General features: G+C 35.2%; 1 protein-coding gene across 1 annotated transcript in view; it reads right to left on the bottom strand.

Annotated features, from left to right (window-relative positions):
- The window catches only part of slc49a4 (solute carrier family 49 member 4), a 73,440-nt gene that overhangs the window by 30,877 nt on the left and 16,623 nt on the right, over window positions 1–25,940 (bottom strand). The window contains exons 3-5 of the mRNA XM_056465655.1: window positions 22,337–22,605; window positions 19,360–19,489; window positions 10,615–10,723 (exon numbers count right to left, since the gene is read on the bottom strand). Coding sequence (XP_056321630.1) covers window positions 10,615–10,723; window positions 19,360–19,489; window positions 22,337–22,605 — 508 coding nt within the window. The remainder of the gene's footprint in view (window positions 1–10,614; window positions 10,724–19,359; window positions 19,490–22,336; window positions 22,606–25,940) is intronic.

Genomic DNA, 25,940 nt, shown 5'->3' with positions numbered 1-25,940 from the left:
ACGGTGCCCACTGACAGTATGGTGTCCCCTTCACTTTTACTGGGGCATTAGGACTCACACAGATGTTGGCCTCACTAACACCACTTCCAACAGCAACCTAGTTTTCCCATGTGGTTTCCCATCCAGGTACTGACCAATCTCAGCCCTGCTTAGCTTCAGTGAGTAACCGGTCTTGGGCTGCAGGGTGATACGGCTGTGGCTAAGTGTATACTTAAGTGGAGATCTCGCCTTATCTAAGAGAATAAATGAAGGATGTCACATATAATCCCTTAAACATGTCTCTAATAACCATTTAGTGTGGACATGTCATGGTCAGAGGCAGCTTTACAGAAAATAATAGATAAAACAGACTAAATAATTGCTTAAAAAAATACTAACAATGCAATTTGAAAACACTGCAAACGAGGGAAGAGTAATTCAACAAGTTTCAATCAAAAAAAAAGTTTGGAGTGCACAAGAAGTTAAAATGTGTCTTCCTCTGCTTGTAAACTGGTAAACAAACACTTGTGATCAGTTCATGAGATCGGCCAGATTCGTGAGTGCCAATCAAGTCATGAAATGTGATTATCGGCTGATACTGATCTCCGGCTGATCGAGCGGAGCATCCCTAGTATATTCATACACTGTTGCTATACTAATAATTAAAGATAACTAACCCTTTACAGGGCACTCAAAAACCTGGAGTGTTACTTGAGGTTATTACATGACTTTGAATATTTATGAAAAGTAAAAAATTATATTGTAATCAATGTCAATTAAGTTACCATATATATAGGGCTGTCATAATAATCAATATATCGACTTATCGCACAACACATGGATATGTGGACTCAATCATTTTGGTGATGCAATATATATCGCCCATACAAGATTTTAACAGATTGTACAGCCTCCGTCATCTCTTCCGATCTCTACTGAAGGTGTCAGTGTGGTTAAAAAAAAAAAAAAAAAAAATCTTTTGTATTTACCTTAGAATTATTTAGTACAAATTAGTATAGTATAATCAGGTGCCTAACAACTGAAAATAGAGCTGGTAGAGGATGTAGCCAGTACAGTGCCCTGTGTCTCAGTGTTTAAAAGTCTAAATTGATTTTGTTAAACGTTACTTTTTTTCCTAGTTCTTGGTACCTATCCCTACATTTTTTAAGTATTTGTGTAGGATATATACCTTTTCCCATTCTGATTCCAATGCCTAATTATTCAAATTTCCACAATTATATTAAATATTCTAAAGAATAAAATATTATCTGTTCTTTGTAAGATTGTACTTTCATTATGATGCGATTATGTTCATACTTGCATTATATAATGAGGGGTATCAATTGATTTTAAAAGGACACTAATATCATTTAATCGCAATAAATTGTGGGGCAAGATATCATACAACAAAATAGTTATCGTGACAGGCATAACCCTATAGTTCCTCAACCAATAAAATATTAAAGTATTAATGGACGCTTTACTTAAACTTCCTCTTACAAGGACTAATTAAGGTAAACAATGTTTACCTGTAAATATACCACAAATACTGTTGCAGTACATGTTCAACCTTAAAATACCTCTTTTGCGCAATATTGTTCTGTCTTATGTAATAGTGATATGTCTTAGGTTATGTGTATAGTTTAAGTATTCATTTTATTATATGCAAGAAGTTAGTATAGTTAGACAACTGCTCGGGTGTGTATAGGTTTAAAAAGGCTCTCACGACCAGTTTTGTGTTCATAATTATGATTGTTTCTTTTTATAGCACGTGGTCCTGCGGTACACAATATTTCATTCCACTGTATGTCCACAAATGTAGAGAAATGACAATAAAGCTCAACTTGTCTTGACTTAATGATTCAAATAAGTAAAAATACAAAATATAACATTGTCTAGTAAATAAAAAAATGCACTTAAACAATCAGCATTTTTGTGTAATGACTAAATATCAACATGCAATATAAAATAGTAGGAAAACATTTTGCCCTATGTATCCATACTATTTTCATTGACCTTATTTCTTAGTGTACAAGCAGGCACAGCCATTTAAAACCTTTTTGCTCAAGACTTCCGGTTTCATTCACTTCTTTTTATTTTTAGACCTCAAAAAACAGCTGCTTGATGTTGCAAACTGATATTTTCTTATTATATTATTCTGCTTTGTCTGTATAGCCACAAACACACTTGTTTGTAGAGCAAGCAGTTTGACTGTAGAGCTGGGCAACAATTCGATATCAATAATTATCTCGACATAGATTAAAGGGTTATTGACAATCAATAGATCATCAAGTTATCGATAGCATCCCTAAAATCAAATATATCAAATATATTTCACCATCAATTCACTATACTCACCATTAAAAGGACAGTTCCTCCAAAGCTGAAAATTCTGTCACCATTAACTCACCTTTTACTTGTTCCAAACTTGTTTTACTTTTTTTTCTGATGTTAAACAATAATATACAATAACTTGTAGGTTAATGTCTTTGGTTGTTGAAAACTTGAACAGTAAATGCTGAAAAATAAATAAGATAGTTCTTTTGTTCATTATTTTTCTATTAATATTGTCAGACAGGTAAAACATTTCATAAGTCAGCTGCACAGAGAGATTGGCATGCTAAAAATCCTTTAAAATTGATAGATAAAGATTTGACATTTATCGTGATAATTATCGATACCGACTGATATGAAAAAAATTATCGTGATAAATTTTTTTGCCATATCACCCAGCCCTATTTGGCCATTTTCTGTTGATTATTATTCCTAGTCATTTCTCCCATAGACAACTAAATAGGAAGTTCTAAGACAAGCACTTACAAACGAGCGCACTTCCGCATTGAAGAATAAGGTGAAATATATATCATGAGCTACAGCTGTGAGAAGAAAACATGACCATTCATGTTCAGCTTTAAAATAAAAGATTCAGCTCATTAATGAATCAGACAACACAATCATGTCTCTGAGTGAGCAATGATTCATCCAGTTCATTCATTCATTCATTTTATTTTCGGCTTAGTCCCTTTATTAATCTGGGGTCGCCACAGTAGAATGAACCTCCAACTTATCCAGCATATATTTTACGCAGCGGACGCCCTTCCAGCCGCAACGCAACACTGGGAAATACCCATACACTCTTGCATTTACACACATGCACTACAGACAATTTAGCTTATTCAATTAATCTATAGCGCATGTCTTTGGACTGTGGGTGAAACCGGACCAACCGGAGGAAACCCAAGCGAACATGGGGAGACCATGCAAACTCCACACAGAAATGCTGACACAACTCGAACCAGTGACCTTCTTGCTGTGAGGTGACAGTGCTACCCACTGCGCCACCATGACGCCTTGCTCCAGTTAAAAATAACTCAAAAAAAATTTAAAGTAACAAGTAAATATAAAAATGTTTATTGTGGTATGTGGTGAGGACAAGGTTTTATATTGAAAAAAGTACATCTATTCAAGTACAGTTGCTTTAGTTACTAGTGTTCACCACTGCTAACCAGCAGTAAACACAACCACTTTGGTAATTTAGAAGATCTAATGTGCTGATGAAACGTGCTACTGCAGAGGTGTTCTACAAATTTATCTATTTGAAATAAATATGAAGTGCTAAAACTACAGTGAATCATAGCATACATCAGAATGTAATATATTATGCAGTTTTAATGCAAGCCAGCAGAGGCAGACTACATAATTTAATATGAGCCGATGGGGATGTGTGCTAAAAGTTTAGAGAGGTGGCAGAGAGATTTGGCCTCCTGGTTCAGACGCCCCTGAATGTATTAATTGCCATTTCCATTCTGTTATTTATATCTGCTGCTGTAATGCTCCTATTTCACCCAGGAGATGAAAGAGGTATCATGCCCTATGTTATTTCTTTTGGCAAAACGTGTAACTCATGTCTGTCCAAACCATTATTTCAAATTAATTTCTTTTCCTGTTATGCATTAGTCTGTTAGAATTCGGGGTGTGGGGTGATTTGAGCTTTTAATCAACTTTAACCTCTAAAGAATCTCTAATTTGGAAGAGATTTGATCAGAAAAAAAAACCAATATAAAATATTTTATACTTTATATTTTGAGTTATTTAAAAATATTATTAATCCGCTGTGCAAAAAAACATATGCTGGATAAGTCGGTGGTTCAATCTGCTGTGGCGAACCCTGAGAAATAAAGGGATTAAGCCAAAGGAAAATGAATGAATGAATGATATTTTTGGAAACAATCAATCTAAAAAACATTATTTGTTTAAAATGGAAGATTCATTGACTATAAAAACAATGCTGTGCTCATAAATCCAAACTAATCTTCTATGAATATTCTTTGAATTATTTTTTGTTTAAACTAATTTTAACAACAATAATAAAAATTCCTGTCATTTTGCAATCATGGTTATATTGCTTAATTATGACAGATAAAGAGATAGATAGAATGCAAGAAAGATAGAACTGAAAGAAAGAAATGAAAGAGAACAAAAAGTTAAAACAAAAGATAGAATGAAAGAAAGCTCAAATGAAAAATAAAAGGAAAGAAAGATAAAACGACAGAAAAAAACAAAAGATAAAACAAAAGAATGAAAAAAGATAATATGATAAAAAGACATAACGAAAAAAGATAGAATGACAACGAAAGAAAGACAGAACAATAGATAGAACGAAAAGAAAGATAAAACGAAACGCATATTGAGAAAATGAAAGAAAAACAATAGAAAGACAAAATAAAAAATAGAATGATAGAAAGACATGACAAAAGAAAGAGAAAGATAGAAAGACCTAATGAAAGAAAGATAAAATGATATAAAGACAGAACAATAAAGACAACGAAAGAAAGACAAAACAAGAGAATGAAAGATAAAACGAAAGAAAAACGAAAGATAATATGATAGAAAGATATAATGAAAGAAAGAATGATAGAAAGACATAAGAAAGATAGAATGATAGGAAGACATCGAAAGAAGATAAGAGCAATAGAAAGAATGATAGAACGAAAGAAGGATCAAACAAAAGATAGAACGAAAGGAAGATCAAACGAAAGGTAAAACAAAACAAAGATAAAACGAAAGGTAAAGCGAAAGATAAAATGAAAGAAAAATTAAAAAAAATGTAAAATGAAAGAAAGATCAAACGAAAGGTAAAAATGAAAGAAAGCTCAAACAAAAGGTAAAATGACAAATATCAAACGAAAGAAAGATCAAACAAAAGGTAAAATAAAAGAAAAAACAAACAAAAGGTAAAATGAAATAGATCAATTGAAAGGTAAAATTAAAGAAAGCTCAAACAAAAAGTAAAATGAAAGAAAGATCAAACAAAAGGTAAAATGAAAGAAAGATCAAACGAAAGGTAAAATAAAAGAAAGATCAAACGAAAGGTAAAATAAAAGAAAGATCAAACGAAAGGTAAAATAAAAGAAAGATCAAACGAAAGGTAAAATGAAAGAAAGATCAAATGAAAGGTAAAATGAAAGAAAGATCAAATGAAAGGTAAAATGAAAGAAAGATCAAACAAAAAGTAAAATGAAAGAAAGATCAAACAAAAGGTAAAATAAAAGAAAGAACAAACTAAAGGTAAAATGAAATAGATCAATTGAAAGGTAAAATGAAAGAAAGCTCAAACAAAAGGTAAAATGAAAAAGATCAAATGAAAGATCAAACAAAAGGTAAAATGAAAAAGAAAGATAAAAGGAAAGGTAAAATGAAAGATAGATTAAACTAAAGAAAGATCAAATGGAAGGAAAAAAAAAGATCCAAACAAAGGAAAGAAAGATAAAAAAGAAAGATCAAACAAAGGGTAAAATGAAAGAGATCGAATGAAAGGTAAAATGAAAGAAAGATCAAATGAAAGGTAAAATGAAAGATAGATTAAACAAAAGAAAGATCAAACGGACGGTAAAGCAAAAGAAAGATAAAACGAAAGGTAAAATGAAAGATAGATTAAACAAAAGAAAGATCAAACGGAAATAAAAAAAAATCCAAACAAAGAAAAGAAAGATCAAACAAAAGAAAGATCAAACCAAAGGTAAAACGAAAAGTAAAACAATAGAAATATAAAACGGTAGAAAGAGAAAAAAAAACGAAAAATCCAACAAAAGGTAAAACGAAAGAAAGGTCAAACAGAAGGTAAAATGAAAGAAAGATCAAATGAAAGATGGAACAAAAGAAAGATCAAATGAAAGGTAAAACGATAGAAAGATAAAAAAGATAAAATGATAGAAAGATGAAACAAATGACAGAATGAAATAAAGAAAGCGAAAGGTAAAACTATAGAAATATAAAACGAAAGTAAACGAAAAGATAAAACAATAGAAAGACAAAACAATAGAAAGACAGAACGAAGGAAAGATAGAACAGAGGAAAGAGGAAACGATAGAAAGACATAACAATAGAAAGACAGAGTGATAGATAGAAGGATAGAATGAAAGAAAGAGAACGATAAATAGAACAATAGATAGCACTATATAACAATAGAAAGAACGATAAAACGATAGATAGAACAGCAGAACAATGGATAGAACGATAGATAGGTAGACAAAACGACAGACAGACAGACATATAGATGTACATACAAAATCTCATAACTCTGGAAATGCAAATGATTTCTTCAAGCATTCTAGACCACCTTGCTTGATACTCCTCGCTCACTAACATGTTTACAATGAAAGCCTTAGGGGCAAAAAAAAAAAGCATGCCATCGCTCACTGAAATGGGTTTTAAATCTCCCCTATAGTTTTAATCAGGGCGAAAGAGTTACACACACACACAAAAGCCAGCCTTCGCTCTGAGCAGTCTGTGGCAGCTTTGATAAAACAGTCATTCTTAATGTTTCTCAAACCTGGCTAAGCACCTTCCCATTGATGATGACTTTCCAAGGGCAAGAGGTGTCTGCCTAATCAGTGCACAGTCATTGTGCGCAGGCTTAATGGCCATTCACCACTAATGAAGCAATTAGACAAGACTGATTAATGCAGCGGAGGACCATACACTTAAACGATGCTAATTATTGTTGTACAGCTCTACATGCTTACTGCCTTAGGGCTCACCTCGCAAATTACTGTGTGCAAACGTGGAAACATATTTGTTGTGAGTGACTTCTGACACCGAAAACTTCAGAACTTAAACTTTCCCAATTGCAAATTAAGTTCACACCCCGACCGAATGCTTTTCATTGACAGATTTCTCTTTTGACTTGGATGGAAAGCAAGGTATATGGCTAGAAGTTTCCAAAAATGTCACACAGTCGAACACGGAGTAGTTTTAAATTTCACCCTGGCTTTATAATGGTGTTGGATAGTGACTTTTATTTTAAAGCCTAAAGAGTGCCTAAATTATTGTAAAATTATTAATCCATACCCCGTCAAGATGTGGATCAATGTATTTTTATAGAATGGATGGACGGACGGACAGACAGACGGATAGATTGATAGAAGGGTAGATGGACAGAAGGGTAGATAGATGGATAGAACCGTAGACAGGATGGATAGAAGGGTAGATGGATGAATAGAAGTGTAGATGGATGAATAGAAGGGAAGATGGATGGATAGAAGTGTAGATAGGATGGATGGATGGATGGATGGATGGATATTGTAAATGTAGTTGTTTATCAATGAAATGAAGCATCAAGTGTGAGTGATTTACAATGTGATTGTCAAAGTAAAGACGCAAATAGACATCCTGCGGCACATTTCAAGCGAATGAGGTGGCACGAATGATGCAAGCGTTTTGTGAGTTGAGTGTTGTGTGAGTTGTACGTTTTTTGTCTTGAGCGTTTTACACGTTTCGCTCGAGTTGGAAAATCTGAACTTCAACAGACATTTGCGCTGTATTAACCAATCGTGAGCTTGTTCTTGTTGGGGAGTGATTATTACGTACAGTAGTACCTGTTGTCGGTGTCACGAGGGGAAATCTGGACAAATCGACACTGAACTACAGTTTACGAAACTGGGCTCGGCTCAGTCTGAAACACTGCTGAACGCCTTCATCATCCAAGTATAGTTTCTGGAGGAGTTGATGAACTCACTGAGCTGGGTGCACCTCTGAAAGTATCTAGATCAGGGGTGTCCAAACTCCAAAAGTGTCCTGCAAAGTTTACTTCCAACCCCAATCAGACACACCTGGGCTAGCTAATCAAGCTTTTACTAGGCTTTCTAGAAACAACTTGCCTCAACAAAGCTGCAAGAGGATGGAGCTAAAACCTCCAGGACACCGGTCCTCCAGGACCGAGTTTGGGCACCCCTGATCAAGAGCACTCAGACACAGCCCCCCAAAAAATCTACGCAGCTTTTCAGCCTTCCCAAAGCACATAACCACAGCTATTCTCTCAAAAAAAAATCCATGTTAGCCTTTTAGCAATGAAGCTAGAGTCACCGGGCAGACAGAAGGCCTGCCCATGATGCAAATCTGCATCTATTCTGAAGCGAATCTGACTCATAAATGAAGCCCACAGGGTAAACTCAAAAAGTTTACGTGTCTATTTACGCGCAAGTAATATTTATTTGCGCATTTCGCGTCTGGTTTGAACACAGCATAAAGCTTCAAAATAAAAGCCACTATCCAAAACCATTATAAAAGCATGAAATTTTGACTGTGTGTTTGACAGAACAAAACTAATATACACAGGTGAGTAAATTATGGGGTAATTGTCATCTTTTGGTGAACTATTCCTTTAGCTTTTGCCTAAGAATATATGAAAACTTACTGTAAAGCTTTGCCAGTGAAGTTACTGAATGCTACAGTAATTCTTCATTTAGTTTTTCAATGCCAGGTTTTCAAAGTGGTCAGGTTTGAATTAAAGGTTTAAGTTTTATGCTTGGAACTAGGAACAAATCCTAATCTGAACGTTTGAGGAATATCAATACACACAGTACTGCTGCATTGTGAGCAAGTCAGGTTTTTCTAACAATGTGACTTCTAAAAAATCTATATATAATTTCAGCCTGATAACACTTATTTTCCCTCAACCAAATTTAAATGACTAGGAAAAAAGGATCTTCTCAACAATAGTGAAATAATAAATTGGGAGAAGGAAATGCTTCCAGCGTATACTCTCAATTGATAAACCAGGACTTGAATGAGAAGCCGGAAATTTCAAATTAGTTTTACAATGGCTTTGGCAGCAGATACATATTGTTGAAAAAAAAAAAAAAAAAAAAAAAAAAAAACTCTTCTATCTTCAGCTTGCATGGGTTTCTTTCAGATACCGGTTCAGAGATCACCTAGTTTACCTGGAAGAGAAACTACAAGACCTGAAAACATCATCTTTGTCTCCGCAAGCCCATCATTCAGATGGGCCTAGAATGTTAGTGATTGCTTTGGCCCGTAAATCTCACATTTCAGATGCAAATATGAGGAGGCAGGGGAGAATCAGAAACTCTGAGGTGGAGAGCTCATCTCATTAAGCTGTGGTTGGCCCATCAAAGATGAAGTACTTTTGTGAGTATGCAAATAAAAGCGTCTTGAGCATGTATGTTTGATTAGATTCTGATGAGCTCTGTTTGGAGAGCGGACGGATGGAGAGGGCCATCTTCGTGTGGATAGCTCTGGATTTTCAAAACTATAATTAGATGTTTCTAACAGCTTGTTTTGAAGTTCAAAGTCCACCCATTCAGGCCTGCCAATTTTTTAATGAGATGCTATAGAAAGGCAAACAGCTTTTTTTTTATCAGAGTTTTCAGTCAATAGTCTGTGTGTGTGTGTGTGTGTGTGTGTGTGTGTGTGTGTGTGTGTGTGTGTGTGTGTGTGCGCGCGCACTTCCAGGGTTAATTATGAGTCAATAACCATTTAATCCAGTGAAATTACTTTTCATTTTGATCATAATTAAACTCACAGAAGGTGCAAATGATTTGTAGATATGATAAATGCAACTCTTCAGACACAACATATTAAAAAACATGGGAAGAGTACAACATTTGCAGTTATGTCTACATTAAGATAGATAGATAGATAGATAGATAGATAGATAGATAGATAGATAGATAGATAGATAGATAGATAGATAGATAGATAGATAGATAGATAGATAGATAGATAGATAGATAGATAGATAGATAGATAGATAGATAGATAGATAGATAGATAGATAGATAGATAGATAGATAGATAGATAGATAGATAGATAGATAGATAGATAGATAGATAGATAGATAGATAGATAGATAGATAGATAGATAGATAGATAGATAGATAGATAGATAGATAGATAGATAGATAGATAGATAGATAGATAGATAGATAGATAGATAGATAGATAGATAGATAGATAGATAGATAGATAGATAGATAGATAGATAGATAGATAGATAGATAGATAGATAGATAGATAGATAGATAGATAGATAGATAGATAGATAGATAGATAGATAGATAGATAGATAGATAGATAGATAGATAGATAGATAGATAGATAGATAGATAGATAGATAGATAGATAGATAGATAGATAGATAGATAGATAGATAGATAGATAGATAGATAGATAGATAGATAGATAGATAGATAGATAGATAGATAGATAGATAGATAGATAGATAGATAGATAGATAGATAGATAGATAGAAGTTATGTCTATATTTGGATTGCTAGTTTTTTAATTACTTATAATGTTTCCTCCAAATGGGCACAGCATGGAAAATGTCTTACCTGGCTGACTTTAGCAGGTGTTAAAATCATGTCCAACACACCGGCCCAGCCGGCAGCAACCCCTGTGGGCACGGAGTAGGCGAGTGCTATCATCAGGAAACGCATGTTGCTGAAAAAGCAAAAGCAAAGATGAAAACTGATGAGACATTTTAGCACCAGAACACTATCAAAGCACTTTGAGGTGCTAGGCTGCACTTTGACTGCACACGACAGCCATATTTGAAAGAGCAACAGATCTTTCAAGGTGTCATGAAGCTGAACATCAAAGCTCGCACATCTCACATGAAGTCAAAGATTGTAAACTTTCCTTCCAATACCTTCCAGCCTGTCACCAAACATTTATCCTAGCTTGCAGCCCAGTGACAGAGAGATAAAAGTCTACTGAATACTGAAAATACATAGAACTGATAGCAGAAGCAGATATCAGGGACGTATAATGTAAGGATAAAGACATGCCCTGAAGCAGTGCTTTGTGCTACATAGATTTAGATTCCACATCCAAAATCAGATTGCACATCATCAAACAAACAAGGAGACAAAAGCAGTGTTGCACTAACATTATTCTACTCTTTAAAAAAATACTTGCATGCATTAGTTCGTTACTTTTTAATGAAAGCAATGAGTTATGTTACTTTTGTGGGCTTTTACCTAAAATCATATTTGTCTAATAGTATATGGTTAGCTTAAAACACTGTTTATTAAAATCGGATTCAACAGTTCAATCAATGTTGTGCTATTTAACATTGAGTAAGAGTTTTTAGTGAACCCTCACAGAACGAGATGTACAGTAACCATCATGTTTAAACATCGTAAAACACCACTGAAATATCCAATTTTTCATGGGATGATAACAGTTTTCAAGGTGTACCGCGGTTTGGAAAAGTCAAGGTTTTAAATCAGTCAACATTTGCTGTTATGGGGGGGGGGGGGGGGGGGGGGTTACATGTTTTTTTTACAACTATTTTATTTAGTTTGTTAGGGAAACAGTATCTCCAGCAGAAATGGACCCTCCCTATCAAAAGCTACTGTTCCAAAATATTTTAAATGTGCGTTTTAATAAAAATATATAGTGTTCAATGGGGGGGGGGTGTATTTTTTACCCAGATATTTAAAAAGAACATATTTTAGACAAGTAATTACAATACAGTAATTCTGTTAAATTTTTATCCAAGGTTATCATACTGTCAGAATCTTATAGACAAAAGAGCTGCAGATTCGGAAGTAACTGGTGTTACCTACTTGAAAAAAGTAACTCGATATACAGAATTTTTATGTAAACAGTTATGTGTTACTTTATAATTTATTTGACAAAAACTAATCTGCTATTAAAATGGGATTAAATCGTTCAATCAAATGTGTTATTTAACAGTAACTTAGCGTTTTACAGTTTTGATCTATTTTAAGTGATAGTAAATCCATTATTATTCAAACTATCTTGTGAAACTGTTTTCATATCGCAATATGTAGCGCAGAAAAATAAGATATCACAATACTAGATTTTCCCTAATATCGTACAGCCCTAATATGTTACCTTATGATTTATTTTACAAAAGGTAATCTGATTATGTAACTTATGTTTCTTGCAATCCGTTACCCCAAACATTGGTCACAACAATACAACTTTAATCTGCACAAAATTACATTAATATACTGATGAACTTGAAAATTAAATGCTAATCCAAATGCCATGTCATTATGAGTAACAATGAGTGAATTAATGAATAAGGCATGACAATGTTTTGACAAAACTATTAGGGGATCAGTTTTATTTATTCAGCTCCTGCAGCAACTGGAAAAAGGTGTCACTGAGAATGCTAACAAAAAAATACAGACATTAAGATGAAGAGTTTAGCCAAGAAGCAATTGTTTTAAACATCTAATTAAATCTAACTGAGCCACCGGACAAAGCTATGCATAACATCAGCATCTGCATGTTTTTAACAAATCAAATTTCTGTAGGGCACAGCTGAAATACTTTTCCCCTGTAATCACATTATCTGTGAGACTCACTAACAGGTATTATTTGTTAACAAATCCTTCTTCAAGCCAAGCAACAACTGTGGATACAAGCATTAATGCCAGCATTAATACAAGCACAGTGCATGGTTTAGTCTACTGTCAATTTTGTGGTAATCCTGCCCTGATACAAAAATCCCTTGCAATGAGGGATGCTTTCTCTTCATGCATTAGCATTTTTATGAGCATCCATCCAGTCGCAGGATTGCTGTAGTCAAGACTGAAACAGGTCGAGAATCCCTTCGTGGAATCAGCCTTTATGTGTGCCTTCTGGCAGACCTCCAATCACTCCCAACCCAATTACAATCACCCGCCCTGCTCACTCACTCCTCTACCTATTTTCCCTCAAGTGTCCCAAACAGCGGCTCCCAGACTTACCCGAGAGGAAACGTTTCCCCAATAAAAAGGAGAGCATCTGAAACCAATCACGAGGGCCCTCCACAGACGCTTTGTTTATCTTTCAAAGCGGTGCGCTATGTGGAATTTACTTGCTGCAGTCTAATTCTTAGTATTTGGCTTGTTAAGGATGTTTTCGCACTTGGTTTGATTGAAGAAAAGAAAGTTTGATTGCACTGCCCTTCTCTTGTCCTAAATTTGGGGGGCCATCAAGTTAGAAGGATCATTAGACGAGTGTCATTTGTCCTTTGTCGACTGAGGGATGCAAGGCCCCAAGATGAAGATTTTGCCTGTCCTAGTCATTTTTAACACCAGGGCATTTATTAACATTTTTTTTTTTAATCGAACAAGGTATATTAGCATGTTTTAATCCATAGGCCAATCCGGGTATTAGGGATCTAAGGTTTTGAAGGGAAGAAATTCCTGACCAAAACTGTAGTTTTTAATTAGCATTTCTCGAATGAAATATCTATATCGATTTCATTTAAATATTCTTAAATCTACATTAATAATAATACATTTAATGTAGGGATGTATGATATTTCAGCGGCCATATAGTTATGGGCCAATAAACGCTATTTTTAATGTTATCGTTATCGATCCAATATCAAAATTAGGCCGATATCTTTAAGTCGATAGATTACGTAATTGTACATAACTGCCTGCATGCATGGGTCAAACTTGTTCAGACTTGTCCAGTGCACTATATCAAAGCTTTCCTCACATTGTTTATTCCTTCAGTCCTTTCTTTGTGTGGTATTGCTGTGCGTTAAGAATGCAGTAAGTAACCATTTTCATAATCATTGTACATACAGTTGAAGTCAGAATTATTAGCCCCCCTTTGAATTCTTTTTTCTTTTTTAAATATTTCCCAAATGATGTTTAACAGAGCAAGAAAATTTTCACAGTATATCTGATAATACTTTTCTTCTGGAGAAAGTCTTTGTTTAATTTCTACAAGAATAAAAGCAGCTTTTAATTTTTTTTAAAACATTTTAAGGTCAAAAGTATTAGCCCCTTTAAGCTTTTTTTTTCTTCAATAGTCTACAGAACAAACCATTGTTATACATTAACTTACCTAATTTCTCTAACCTGCTTAGTTAATCTAATTAACCTAGTTAGACCTTTAAACGTCTCTTTAAGCTGTATAGATTTGTTTTAAATGTATAAATAGTTTAGAAGCTGTATAAATATTATTTACTGTCATCATGGCAAAGATAAAATAAATCAGTTATTAGAAATGAGTTATTAAAACTATTATGTTTAGAAATGTGTTAAAAAAAAACTTCTCTCCCTAAAACAGAAATTGGGGAAAAAAATAAACGGGGGCTAATAATTCTGACTTCATCTGTGTGTTTGATAGAGTGTCATTGTGTATTTTGGTTTAAATTGCCTCAGGGAAAATATTGCATGTGTAAACATAATGGTAGCAATGTACACGTGCTAAAACAACTCGTCGGGTTGTTTGTAATCTAATATGATTATTTGTTCATATGGGAGAGGTGAGCCAGTCACTGAATCCAGCATTGGGGTTTCTCAACCCTCCACCACATTCTGTCCACATGCACTGTGTTTGTCATGAAGTCACCTGTGCTCAATCAAAATCTGACTTTCGAGAATAATTCTGACACCGATTCATTTGCACTCGCATCACACAGAGCCTGCAGTTAAAGTCTCAAACTCACAGTGGTTTATCATAAACCTTTCATCGATCATTTTTACCGCAATTGACAGCAAGAACGAACATAGAAGTGTTGTCTGATTGACAAGCAGCACCTACATGTGTTCAAAGGAATCTAAAACGCCAAACGGGATGAATTAATGCCGCATTTTCTAAAGTAAAACATACTATCTGTATTTAGCTTTTCATTTGTACGGTGGCTCTCAACCTCTCAAAACGCTTTTTCGGACATTACAAGTTTGTACATATGTATATTATAGTAACACGTTTTATTCAAGAATATATGAGCTGGTTTCAGTTCTTAGTTCTTTCATTTCACTTGGAATATATTAAATTTCACTTATTTGTTAATTAAATCCCAGTTTGTTATTTAATCTATTAACTTATTTTTATGCAACAGTCCAGTTGCATGTTAATTTGCTATGTGAAGAAAAGGAAATAATATATTTTTTGCATGCTGATTTGTGTAAAATCATAAATATATTTCTATATAATCACCTTGCAATTTTGAATTTATTGCTTTTTTTTGCTTTGAATAGGCTATTCAATTCATAAGATGAGTTCAAACTTTTATGAAGTTTTTTAAATAAAATCAGTTGTTTACTGTATAAAAATATAACATTTTGAAATATTCATATTTATCGGCTATAGTATATCAGTTATTGGCCTCCAAATCTTAAGAGTTATTGGTTATCAATATCAGCTAAAAAATCCATATCGGTGCATCCCTAATTTAATGAAATCATTTGTATTAATACCAAAGCAAACTCTTCTTGAACTTTCCTGTGGTTGGATCTGCTGAGATGCTAAAAATGTAAGCTGCTTGCCAAAGACAATTTATTTCTGAAACAGCTACGAGAAGTGCATTTCATTTTAATGAATGTGACCAGGTGGATGAAAAGGTGCGAATTATGTAGAGTTCACAAATGAACCAGATCTATAATAAATGCACCTGCAGCTATGTGTAGAAAATTCAATGTACATATCTCGCTACTCATAATTATCTCCAAGTGTGAATCACTGGGTGTGAAGGAAGTTCTACCATTTACAACCAGTCTATTTAAAAACAAAGTGTGTGGTGAGCCCTTGAAGAGGGCAAACGCAAAAAAAAAAAAGAAAGCGTTGATGGAGAACCCTTTCTCCAAACTGTACCCGTTTCATTAACCTCACGGCTGGAGGAAAATCGATATCTATGCACTTTTTCCCCACCAAGAGCTTATTTAGATTATGGGATATGAGAAAGCCTTTCTTTGCTTTTTTGACAGATTCAGGGGAGCCATCAAGCCAGAAAGATCATCAGCTAAGTGCCATTTGTCCTTGGCAGGCCCTGTTGGGATCTTATAACCCAAAATGAGGATTTTGCAAGAGGCAACCATTTTTAACGGCAAGTCCATCAATACTAATACCACTCTTTCATCACTGTTAGCACAGTAATCAAACTCTGGATAATAGTTCCTGTAAAAGAACAAATCAAGCTCAAACTACTTTGAAGCTTTACTAAGCCAGGTGAGCCAAGGACTTGGGAGTTCAGAGTCTGAAACTAAAATGCAATCAAGATGACACGACCCCGGTCTGTATCCAATGCACTGTCCCCATAGACTAGCTGTTTTACAAAGCTGTACCAATCCACCGCCTCATTCAGATACAAATGTAAGATGGCTACTGGAACTCTGCCTATCGGTGGGACTCCAGACAGCATTACAGTCTCTATGGGGTGACTCCATCCATTCATGATTGTTTTTCTCGTTGCTTTCAGTTCTGTGAGTGGGAAAGTTCTGGCGTTCCTCAGAGGGGGGTCGAACTACAGACTCTCCACAACAGTGGACGCTCAACAGGCTTTTCCAGTCCACAGATTTCAGCCAATTCCTCTAGTGTTGATGTGAGAATGCATTCAAAGCAGGAATGGCTTCCTCTGATCTGTGAATACTGCAAATGCCCAGAGCGTCGAAGGCGAGATTACATCAAGAGGCATAAAAATATCCCACTGTGGTCACAATGAGCTACACTGGGTAACTAAATGTCCAGATCAAGATGTTGTATTTATTAAGGATGGTCAGCATGTGGCATCATAAGGATGGGTAATTAATCTGCAGAGAGAGGATCATGTCTTTGATCTGTATTAAATGACAACCGTGGCATATGGTGAGTGGCGAAATGACAAGACCCTGTTCATTAAGATTCTCTTTTGTAAAAGCAATAGAAAAACCTCTGAGAGCATTCTGAGATAAGGGAGATGGTTACAAAAGCCCTAAAATAACAGATGTCTATTGTTGCGTCTATGTACTGTAAATATATCTAGCAAAGCATCTTTTTGAATGCCAATAAGAAACGCTGATGTTCAAGCTATAAATGTATTTTCAATTACTGTGATTCAGGCTTTTCAGAGTCTGTAGATCTTGTACTGAGATCTTTCTTCCCTGATAGAATTTTCCATGATTTATGACACAAAGCTTTCTCACTAATGGAAGATTTTTCTGACATTCCATGTTTTCAGTGTTTAAAAGTAGGGATCGCTTGAAATAGCATAGCATTTTTCAAGAAAAGTAGAAGCAGAAACAAGCAATAGTATGGTTTATAACCATGTAAGCTTACGCAATCATCAAACAACAGGAAGTGAGACAAAACTCTCTAACCTTAACTAAGGATCCTACAAAAACATGTTTGAATGAGTAAAGTCTGAGAAACTTTCATCAACAGCCTCCAATGTTGATGAAAGTTTCTCAGATTTTTTTTAAACCAAAATTATGCTTTTTATTTAGATTGTCCACAAGTGTTTACAAAAAAATGCATGAAACTAATAAAAAAATGTCTGAAGTACTGATACTTAAGAATCAGACAATGGCTGTAATTTTTCCATTACAGCAATAAAATAATTTTAAAGAGCACCTATGATTAAAGTCAACTTTTGTAAGCTGTTTGGACAGAACTGTGTGTAGAGTAAACAGTTATAAATATTTGGACATATGGCTTGATGAACGATTGGGTTTTAATATTCATATTGAAAATCTCATAAAGAAGTTCAGGCCTAAATTGGGTTTTATTTTTCATATTAAGAAGTGTCTTCCTCTCAAAGCAAGAAAAAGAACTATCCAAAGCCGTTTCCTTTAAGAGATTTATGGAGATGTAGTTTATATGCATGCAAACCTGTCGTTATTAAATAAAGCTGGACTGTATATATCATGCTGCAATATGATACCAGGAATGCATCTTTATGTACCCATCATTATATTTTGTACAAAATAGTTGGATGATTTTCCCTGCACAAAGGAGGAAAATGCATATGCTGCCATTCACCACTAGAGCATTATTGGGTAAATTGCCATCTTTGTTTGAGTATTATGTTAGAAACAATTGCATCTTTAAATATTTTTTAAAATCATTTGTAGTCTTACCTGGAAGAATCATGTGAATTTGTTGTGTAAATTTTAATTAGTGATATTTTATGTACGTGTATTTTTTGTATCTGAAACTTTTTGTGCTGCCATTTTGCATATCTCAAAGGGAAATTCCTAGTAAAATAAAGGATAAATAAAATTTTTAAAGTATAGTGTTTCCACTGTCATATTGGAGTGATATATGCCCAACAAGTCTATTTTTTTTTTTTTCAAAATTTCTTGACTGAAATTGGACCCAAACTCCAGTGATATTGAGGCCCACCACAATGTGATATAGGAGTGCGGTTTTCAGGTGCCATGTTTGTATAATAACATGTATACACATTTCTTTTTTGCAATTAAACTGGGATTAAAATATCTGTTCCAACTGTCTGTGAGTTTTATGTTTAAAATGTTTTTAAAACAGAGCATGTTTGTAATGAACACAGTAAAATTGCTATGCAATTCTTAAGCTATATAACCACCACAGTCGCAAGGTGTCAGTAAACGCTAATATGTGTGTGTGTACTGCAAATGTCATGTGTGTGTGACTCATCATTTCAGAAAGTCTTGAATAAACTCCACCACAAATACATGAAATAAAAAACTTTCTTGGTATTTTTGACTAATAAACTGTATTTCAGCTTCATCCGTGTCTGTCTCCATCACTGACTGCTGTTTATCTGATGTAATGCAGGAAAAGCAGACAGGCAAGTGGGAAAATGAGAAGCAGCTCATTTTCATTTAAAGCCACAGGCTACAAAAACAGCTACACTGTATTCAGACACCGAAATTGACAGATACTGGAGGCTATAATAAATTATCTGATGGGTATTTTGAGCTGAAACTTTACAGACGCATTCTGGAGACACCGAAGGCTTATCTTACATCTTGTAAAAGGGGTAAAATAGGTGCTCTTGCTCTTGATGTACTGTACTGTAGATTTTAGATCTCATATGTGCTTCTGAATTTAAACCTAGAATGGTGTGTTACACTCCAGAATCAATAAACTCCATCAGTATCTGTGCAGAGATCTTTCTCTGTGTATGTTTAGAAGACCTAAAATACAGCGTCTAGCTCACATATGCTAAGAAAACTTAAAATACAGTACTCAAGTCAGACGGCTTACTGTTGTGTTTCTTTCCGGAGCTTGTCAGCAGTGATCAACAATTACTTTCAGTTTTGTGTGAACTATTCACACTTCCTAACCCTCCTGCCTTTAGCTATTCTCTTTTTAAAACAGTCCAAGCAGACTGCAAAGTAAGGACATTATTATACCTCAGCAGTCTGCAGATGCTGCTCCTGTAGCTGAGACGCTGACTAGCCGCTGCCACGCTAGGAGGGATCGGCGGCCTGGACGGAAAGTAGAACAGCACAGCCACGAAAAGTGCTGCAATCATCCCAAACTCTGCAAGATCACAAAAACACACACACACAACATTTATCATGCGGCTCTGGTGTCAACATCAAATCTCACAAAGATTTTACGGATTCAGACTTAATCTATCTCTGTTAATTAGAAAAAGAGCTTAACGGCCCTGGCATTTCAGTGCAATTTTCAGATACTAAATTCAAATTAATGAGAGCGAGAGAGAAGTATCCAAACCAACATCATTAACGGTCATTAGATGGCTCACATTAATCTAGAGTTAACCACGAGTCGAGCAGATTTATTGCAATCCTGTAGAGGGAGGAAATGCACAATGAAACAACTGATCAGCTCATTAACCCTCTTGCTTTCCATCGAGCTCATCCAGTGCTGGAATTTGTGACAGTGTGACCAAGTTCATTATTGCTGTAGCCAAGCACGGAAAAATACCTGTTGGCACACTGTATTTCAAACTGGATACACTGACATTGCCAGCACAGTTATTAAATTTTGTGTCCTCCTGAGTGCCATCCACATGATAAAATAAGTGCAGTTTTTTGCAGGGACAGGTAGCACTTTAATTCAGCTACTTAATTTCTATAGCATAGTTTCCATTAATCTGCCATTTCTGTTGTAAAATATGGATTAAATGAGCAGGATTGCATATGGTTGGGTGGTGTGACAAAAAATCTTATTTCACTAATGAATCATTTCATCTCAAGTAATCCAAGTTATAAACCACTGTTTAAGAGTTTGGGCTAAGGAAGACCTTGTGAAAGAAATGAATACTATTATTCAGCAAGAACACATTAAATTGAACAAAAATAAAAGTAAAATGTTATTAATTACTGAACCATTTAATCATAGCTTACAATATTATCACAACACTGACCTAAGCAGAAAGAAAAGCTACTATAACTTTGAATCCTGTTTAATCCTTTAACTGTTTATAGGACTATTGTACATAAACTGTTTATTGGGTTATTATACAGTGTTAAAGCAGTGGTCCCCAACCTTTTTGTCACAATGGACCGGTCAAGGCTTGACAATTTAACCAGGGGGGTGGGTGATTAGGTGTGTGTTCCATACAAAATGGAATCCGAAATGTATATATTCCATACAAAATATGCATCACATCGGATATATCCATACAAATATGCATTGCTCCTAATCTATCTGCATAAGCCTCTGGCCGCCATTGGAAACAACAAACTAGTGCGTGGAAAAGACGCAATATGTGAACACCCGTCGTCATTTGTGATCTCCAGCAGTCGACCTTCTTTTTGCACAGACATGCTGGATTCACCTGATTTACTGACAAATGGGTCATGGTTACATTCCTTGGCAGTTCGTGAGTCCTTCGCTGGACCTTTTCCTCTTCACAAAAGAAACTTTCCAAAGATGTCTGTTTCTTACTAATTTTGCTAGCTTGTGGATTAAATTTTGGTGCTCAAGTGACCAAGATGTAACCGAGGAAATACGGTCATTTTTCTAAATAAAATTGTTCATTCAGACTCAGATAATAAATAAAACGGAAGTAATTAATGATTTCATGTGGGACACGGCACCAATTGATCCACTGACCGGTATCGGTCCAAGGATCGGGGGTTGAGGACCACAGAGTTAAAGGATATTCAATTAATATTTCTTAAAGTAGTAGGCCATTACGAACACCAATGCAAATACTATGTGAATATTCTTAAAAAGTTTAAATAATAAATAACTATGCGTGTTATTTATTTCAATACAATATCAATATCATGCATGTTGATTATCATAGTATATTGAATTATTGAATATGTAAAGATGAAAAAAGTTCACCAAACAAGTTTCATCAGAAGACCAAACTAATAAAAGTCTCCTTTATCTCTACGAATACAAAGTAAATATGAAACAAACAAATGAGCGCATTACCAACTGTTTCATACCAGACTGGTTTACAGATCAGAAAACAGATCAAAGGGGGGCTGATTTTGTCAAACTGTCAGATCTGTTTGTCACAGAGTATCTAACTCGTTTTAAATGTAAAGTAGAAATCACTTCTCCAAATCATAATATGACTGAAGGAAGTAGATTTTAGCAGTTTTTATTGTGCTGCTGATAATGAATGTATACGTTCAGAAAGTCTCGAAATAACAAGCACCAGATTAGCAGCATTTGCACTCTAAACATTTCAGAAAGCAAATGAAAAAAAGGCCATTGCAATACCTCTTGGAGTGAAAATACAATTATGAGAGCAATCAGCATCAACTGAATTACATTTGAAAGCCTATACAGTTTCTTTTTTTAACCAATGACCTTAAACTGTATAAAGGCAGTGTCTAGAATTGACAATGTTCATTGTGCAAAAAAGCATACATGAGAACTCCTTCAGTAAAGTACAAAGCTGAAGAGTATAGCAAAACCTACCAGTTGACATTGTACATCCACACGGTACTGTATATACTATTATAGCATTCTTCTCTAATGGTTTTATAACACTTGAAAAATCAGGTGTCTGTGGATGCATCTTGATGTTGCAGAAAGTGTTTCAATGACCTCTGAACAAGCAGCAAATCAATGTCTTTGTGTGTGTGCGTGTGTGTGTGTATGAAAGTAATGGCAACATCTTTCAACTTAAACAGAGTATCAATCTATTACTGGCAAGATTTCCCTCTCTCTCTCTGAAAATGTTTTAATTTTCTGAATCAGTTAAGCAGAACAATGCGAGGAAATCTTTACAGTGGGGTGAACCCAAACCACGTTAAGACGTTTGATTGCGGTATTTGGAGAGCTAGCATGGATGGCTTTTTTGTGATTGCTTTTCTGTATGGCAAATGCTTGAAATAATTCAATATTGATTCAGAATGAATGCTGTTGTTGGATTGTCAGCAGACAACATCTTACCTGTGTAAAGAACAAACTGTATTCTGTTTCCTATGTGGTTTTGGTTCCAGTAGATGACGGTTCCCAATTTCTCAGTGTCATTGGGTGCAGGGACGGCCAATGGACCAATCAAAAAGGCACAGGCTGATCCCAGGTAACTGATTAGTGATGCAATAGCGGTGGCTGTAGCTCTCTGATCAGGAGCAAACCAAGTAGTAGAGAGGAGGGGGGCGGCACTCATAACGGTAGGACCAGCTAAACCATTTAGAAGTTGACCTCCATGAATCAACCTGTAGATTTAAATTTAAAAAAAGGGTTAAACAAATATTTACTAGGACCACAAACACATTTTACACTGGTGTTATGTAGTTGCTAAGATATCAAATTGTAAAATATTATGAATGTAGACATTAATATATTCCATCATACCTTTACTTAAATCACAGTATTTTTATTATCAAGCTTGTACTAATTTGCACTATACTTAATACTGTTCAGACTTCTGTTTGCTTTTACTATGTTAGTGAAGTTATGCATGGTTAAAGTGATAAAAAAAAAAATGGTTGAACCCGTTTTGGTGCTCTTTTGAACTTGTTGAGAAGCAGACAAAGAGGTCTTTAGAGGCAGTTCAAAAATATTCAACCACATGACAACTACACCATGAAAATGATCCATCGGAAATGAAGTGGTCAAAGTCATAACCCTAAACCGTTTTAGACCCAGCTGACACCTGTATTTAGCATCACTCATTAATGGACAAACACGAAAGTGAAGCGGAAAAAACAAAGGACCAAATCATTCTTTCAGCAATCTAAAACATGAACAAACTGCAATGTTTAACTATAATTATCACCTTTTGAACTATTTTGAACTCAGAATGACAGAATTACTTTCTAACAGGAGGTTACATGTGCTGGTGAAGAGTAAAAATACAGATTTGCACAGTTTGCAATAACTGTGGGATACATATTGCATGTTGTTTTTGAACTCAAATAAGGACTGAATGTATGCTGTGTGTAGTTTTTCTGTAATTGGCAACATATAGGAGACTGTAAGTGTCTGTATGTGTTCATATATGTTGTGTTTATTTATTTTATATAATTGCAGATGTTACAGTAGGCTATTTTGCACTGTCATTGATCTGCAGTTATAATCAAATCATGTTCATAGAAAGATTAGTAATGAACATTTATACATAAGTATTTGTGTATAAATCATCTGTTTTGTGAGAAGTGCTTCTCATATGATATGTAAACGACTCGTACAGCTTTACTTTGACATTTCCTCGAGTGAGAATGTTGTCGACTGCAACTTTCAGCTGTACGCCATGGCCCCCAATGGTACCATTGGTACCCTTTTGGCAGTGGAAATGCAAGCCTGATAATGGTGACCTGTACCGACCCGTTCTGTACCACTCAGTGAAAACGGGCCATTAGTATCAAGTGTAGCTAAACAGGGACCAGGTTTTCAAATGAGACCAATATGCAATTATTAACTATTAAAGGCACAGTATATAATTTTCCACACATCCACAACAAACAAAGTCGTAGTTTAATGACGCAGTGTCTGCGTATGGAAGCATAGGAGATAAAGTCTTCATGTTATCCTATCGGACTCCTGCAGAAATCCTGTTAATGGATGAGCTAAAGTTTGAAAAAATGGTAGTTTTAAGCAGAATAAAGCTGAAAGCCATCAACAAGCAAAATAAGCAATTGCTGATGGGAGAAAATGACCATCACCATCATGAACAGCACTGTGGCTGCAGTAGAGTCATTCAGGTTCCTGGGCACCACCATCTCTCAGGATCTGAAGTGGGACACTCATATAGACTCTATTGTGAAGAAAGCCCAGCAGAGACTGTACTTCCTTCGTCAGCTGAGGAAGTTCAACCTGCCACAGGAGCTGCTCGTACAGTTCTACTCAGCTGTCATCCAATCCATCCTCTGCACTTCAATCACCATCTGGTTCGGCTCAGCTGCCAAAACTGACCTCCGTAGACTACAGCGAATAGTCCGGACTGCTGAACGAATCACTGGCACTACCCTTCCTACACTTCAAGAACTGTACTCTTCCAGAGTGAGTAAAAGGGCTCGCAAAATCACTCTGGACGCCTCACACCCAGCACACTACCTGTTCGAACTGTTACCGTCTGGTCGGCGCTTCAGAGCACCGAGCACAAAAACAGCCAGACACAGGAAAAGTTTCTTTCCTCAGGCTGTCTACCTTATGAACAGTTAAATATTCCCCTACTGTGCAATAAATATGTGCAATACTTTCTCATACGCACTTGTACACAGCACCTTATATCAATATACAATGCAATACTTTCTACATTCGCACTTGTACACAGCACCTTATAACCTGTATATTTATAACAATCTGTACACACAACTCAACATCCAGGTTTCTTCACTAACCGCATCTGTTTAATGTTCATCATTTTTTATTATTATTATTTTATTTTTTCAGATTATTTTGTGTTGTCACTTGTCACTTTATGTACACTGGAAGCTTCTGTAGCCAAAACAAATTCCTTGTGTGTGTGAAGCACACTTGGCAATAAAACCGATTCTGATTCTGATTCTGATTCTGATGAGTGTGTCACTACATTAAAGCAGCAGAGTTTTTATTATAACACTAAATACTAAATGTATTTTATTATTCTGTTACAATACGTCATCGATACTTCTGTCTCACGTGTTAAATTTGAATACTCTTAAACATTCGGGTTGATATAAGTACATAAGTCTGTAAAACATATATAACACTGTTGTAGTGGTTTATGTACACTGTAAAAAATAATGACAAGAAATATTTTTTCCTTTCACTTTTTCCAATAAGTTAATCAGATTTCAAATAAATTGTTTAAGTATAATTTATACAAAGTTGAACTTAATATTTTAGTCAGTTTGATTGCTGACTAGAATTTTTTTTTGTTTAATTAAATTAACTTAAGCCAAACTTTTAAGTAAACATTTATACAGTGTATATTGTAATGAAGAAAAAATAATCTTACATATTGCGCCTTTCATATTAAAAGATTTACTTTCCCCCAAACGTGGGTTTTGCTGGTTTCCAACCACAAATCACTGCTTCCCTACATGTCTAACAAAGGTGAAGTCTGATAGCAGGGGAAACAACAGAGCTTTATCTGTGAGACAGGATGACTGAGTCCCAGCGGGGAGACTTGTGATAGCCTAACTGCCTGAGTAAACGCCGCAGTGCTTGTCCCCAGAATAGATCTTCAGCATTGGTGAAGATAGAGATTGACTGAAACAATTCTCTATTTTCTACAGCAGAGACACTCACAAAACCCGACCAAAATCATCTTTTCTTCCATGGTAATCACAGTCATAAAGATCAAGAGGCTTCCTGTGTCAAGATTTTCTCCCTAGTTTCTTCCTAGCAATTGTCACTAACTGAACAAAAAGTCTTAAGGTCTATTCTTGTGTTCACGAAGATGTGAAGTTCTTGACTGTGGCTTGTCAACGAATGTTTGAGGGAGGGTAAAATAAACCCATCTGAAGATGTACTAAGTGGGTGATTGATGATATACTTGCCCTAGATTTAAAACCAGCTCACAAGTGCATTTAGTTGTCACCACATATCATACGCAACATTCAAA

Source organism: Danio aesculapii, chromosome 9 (assembly GCF_903798145.1).
Source record: "Danio aesculapii chromosome 9, fDanAes4.1, whole genome shotgun sequence".
Taxonomy (NCBI): Eukaryota; Metazoa; Chordata; class Actinopteri; order Cypriniformes; family Danionidae; genus Danio; species Danio aesculapii.
Note: the sequence above shows the minus strand (reverse complement) of the source record. Positions and strands in the feature narration are given on the sequence as shown.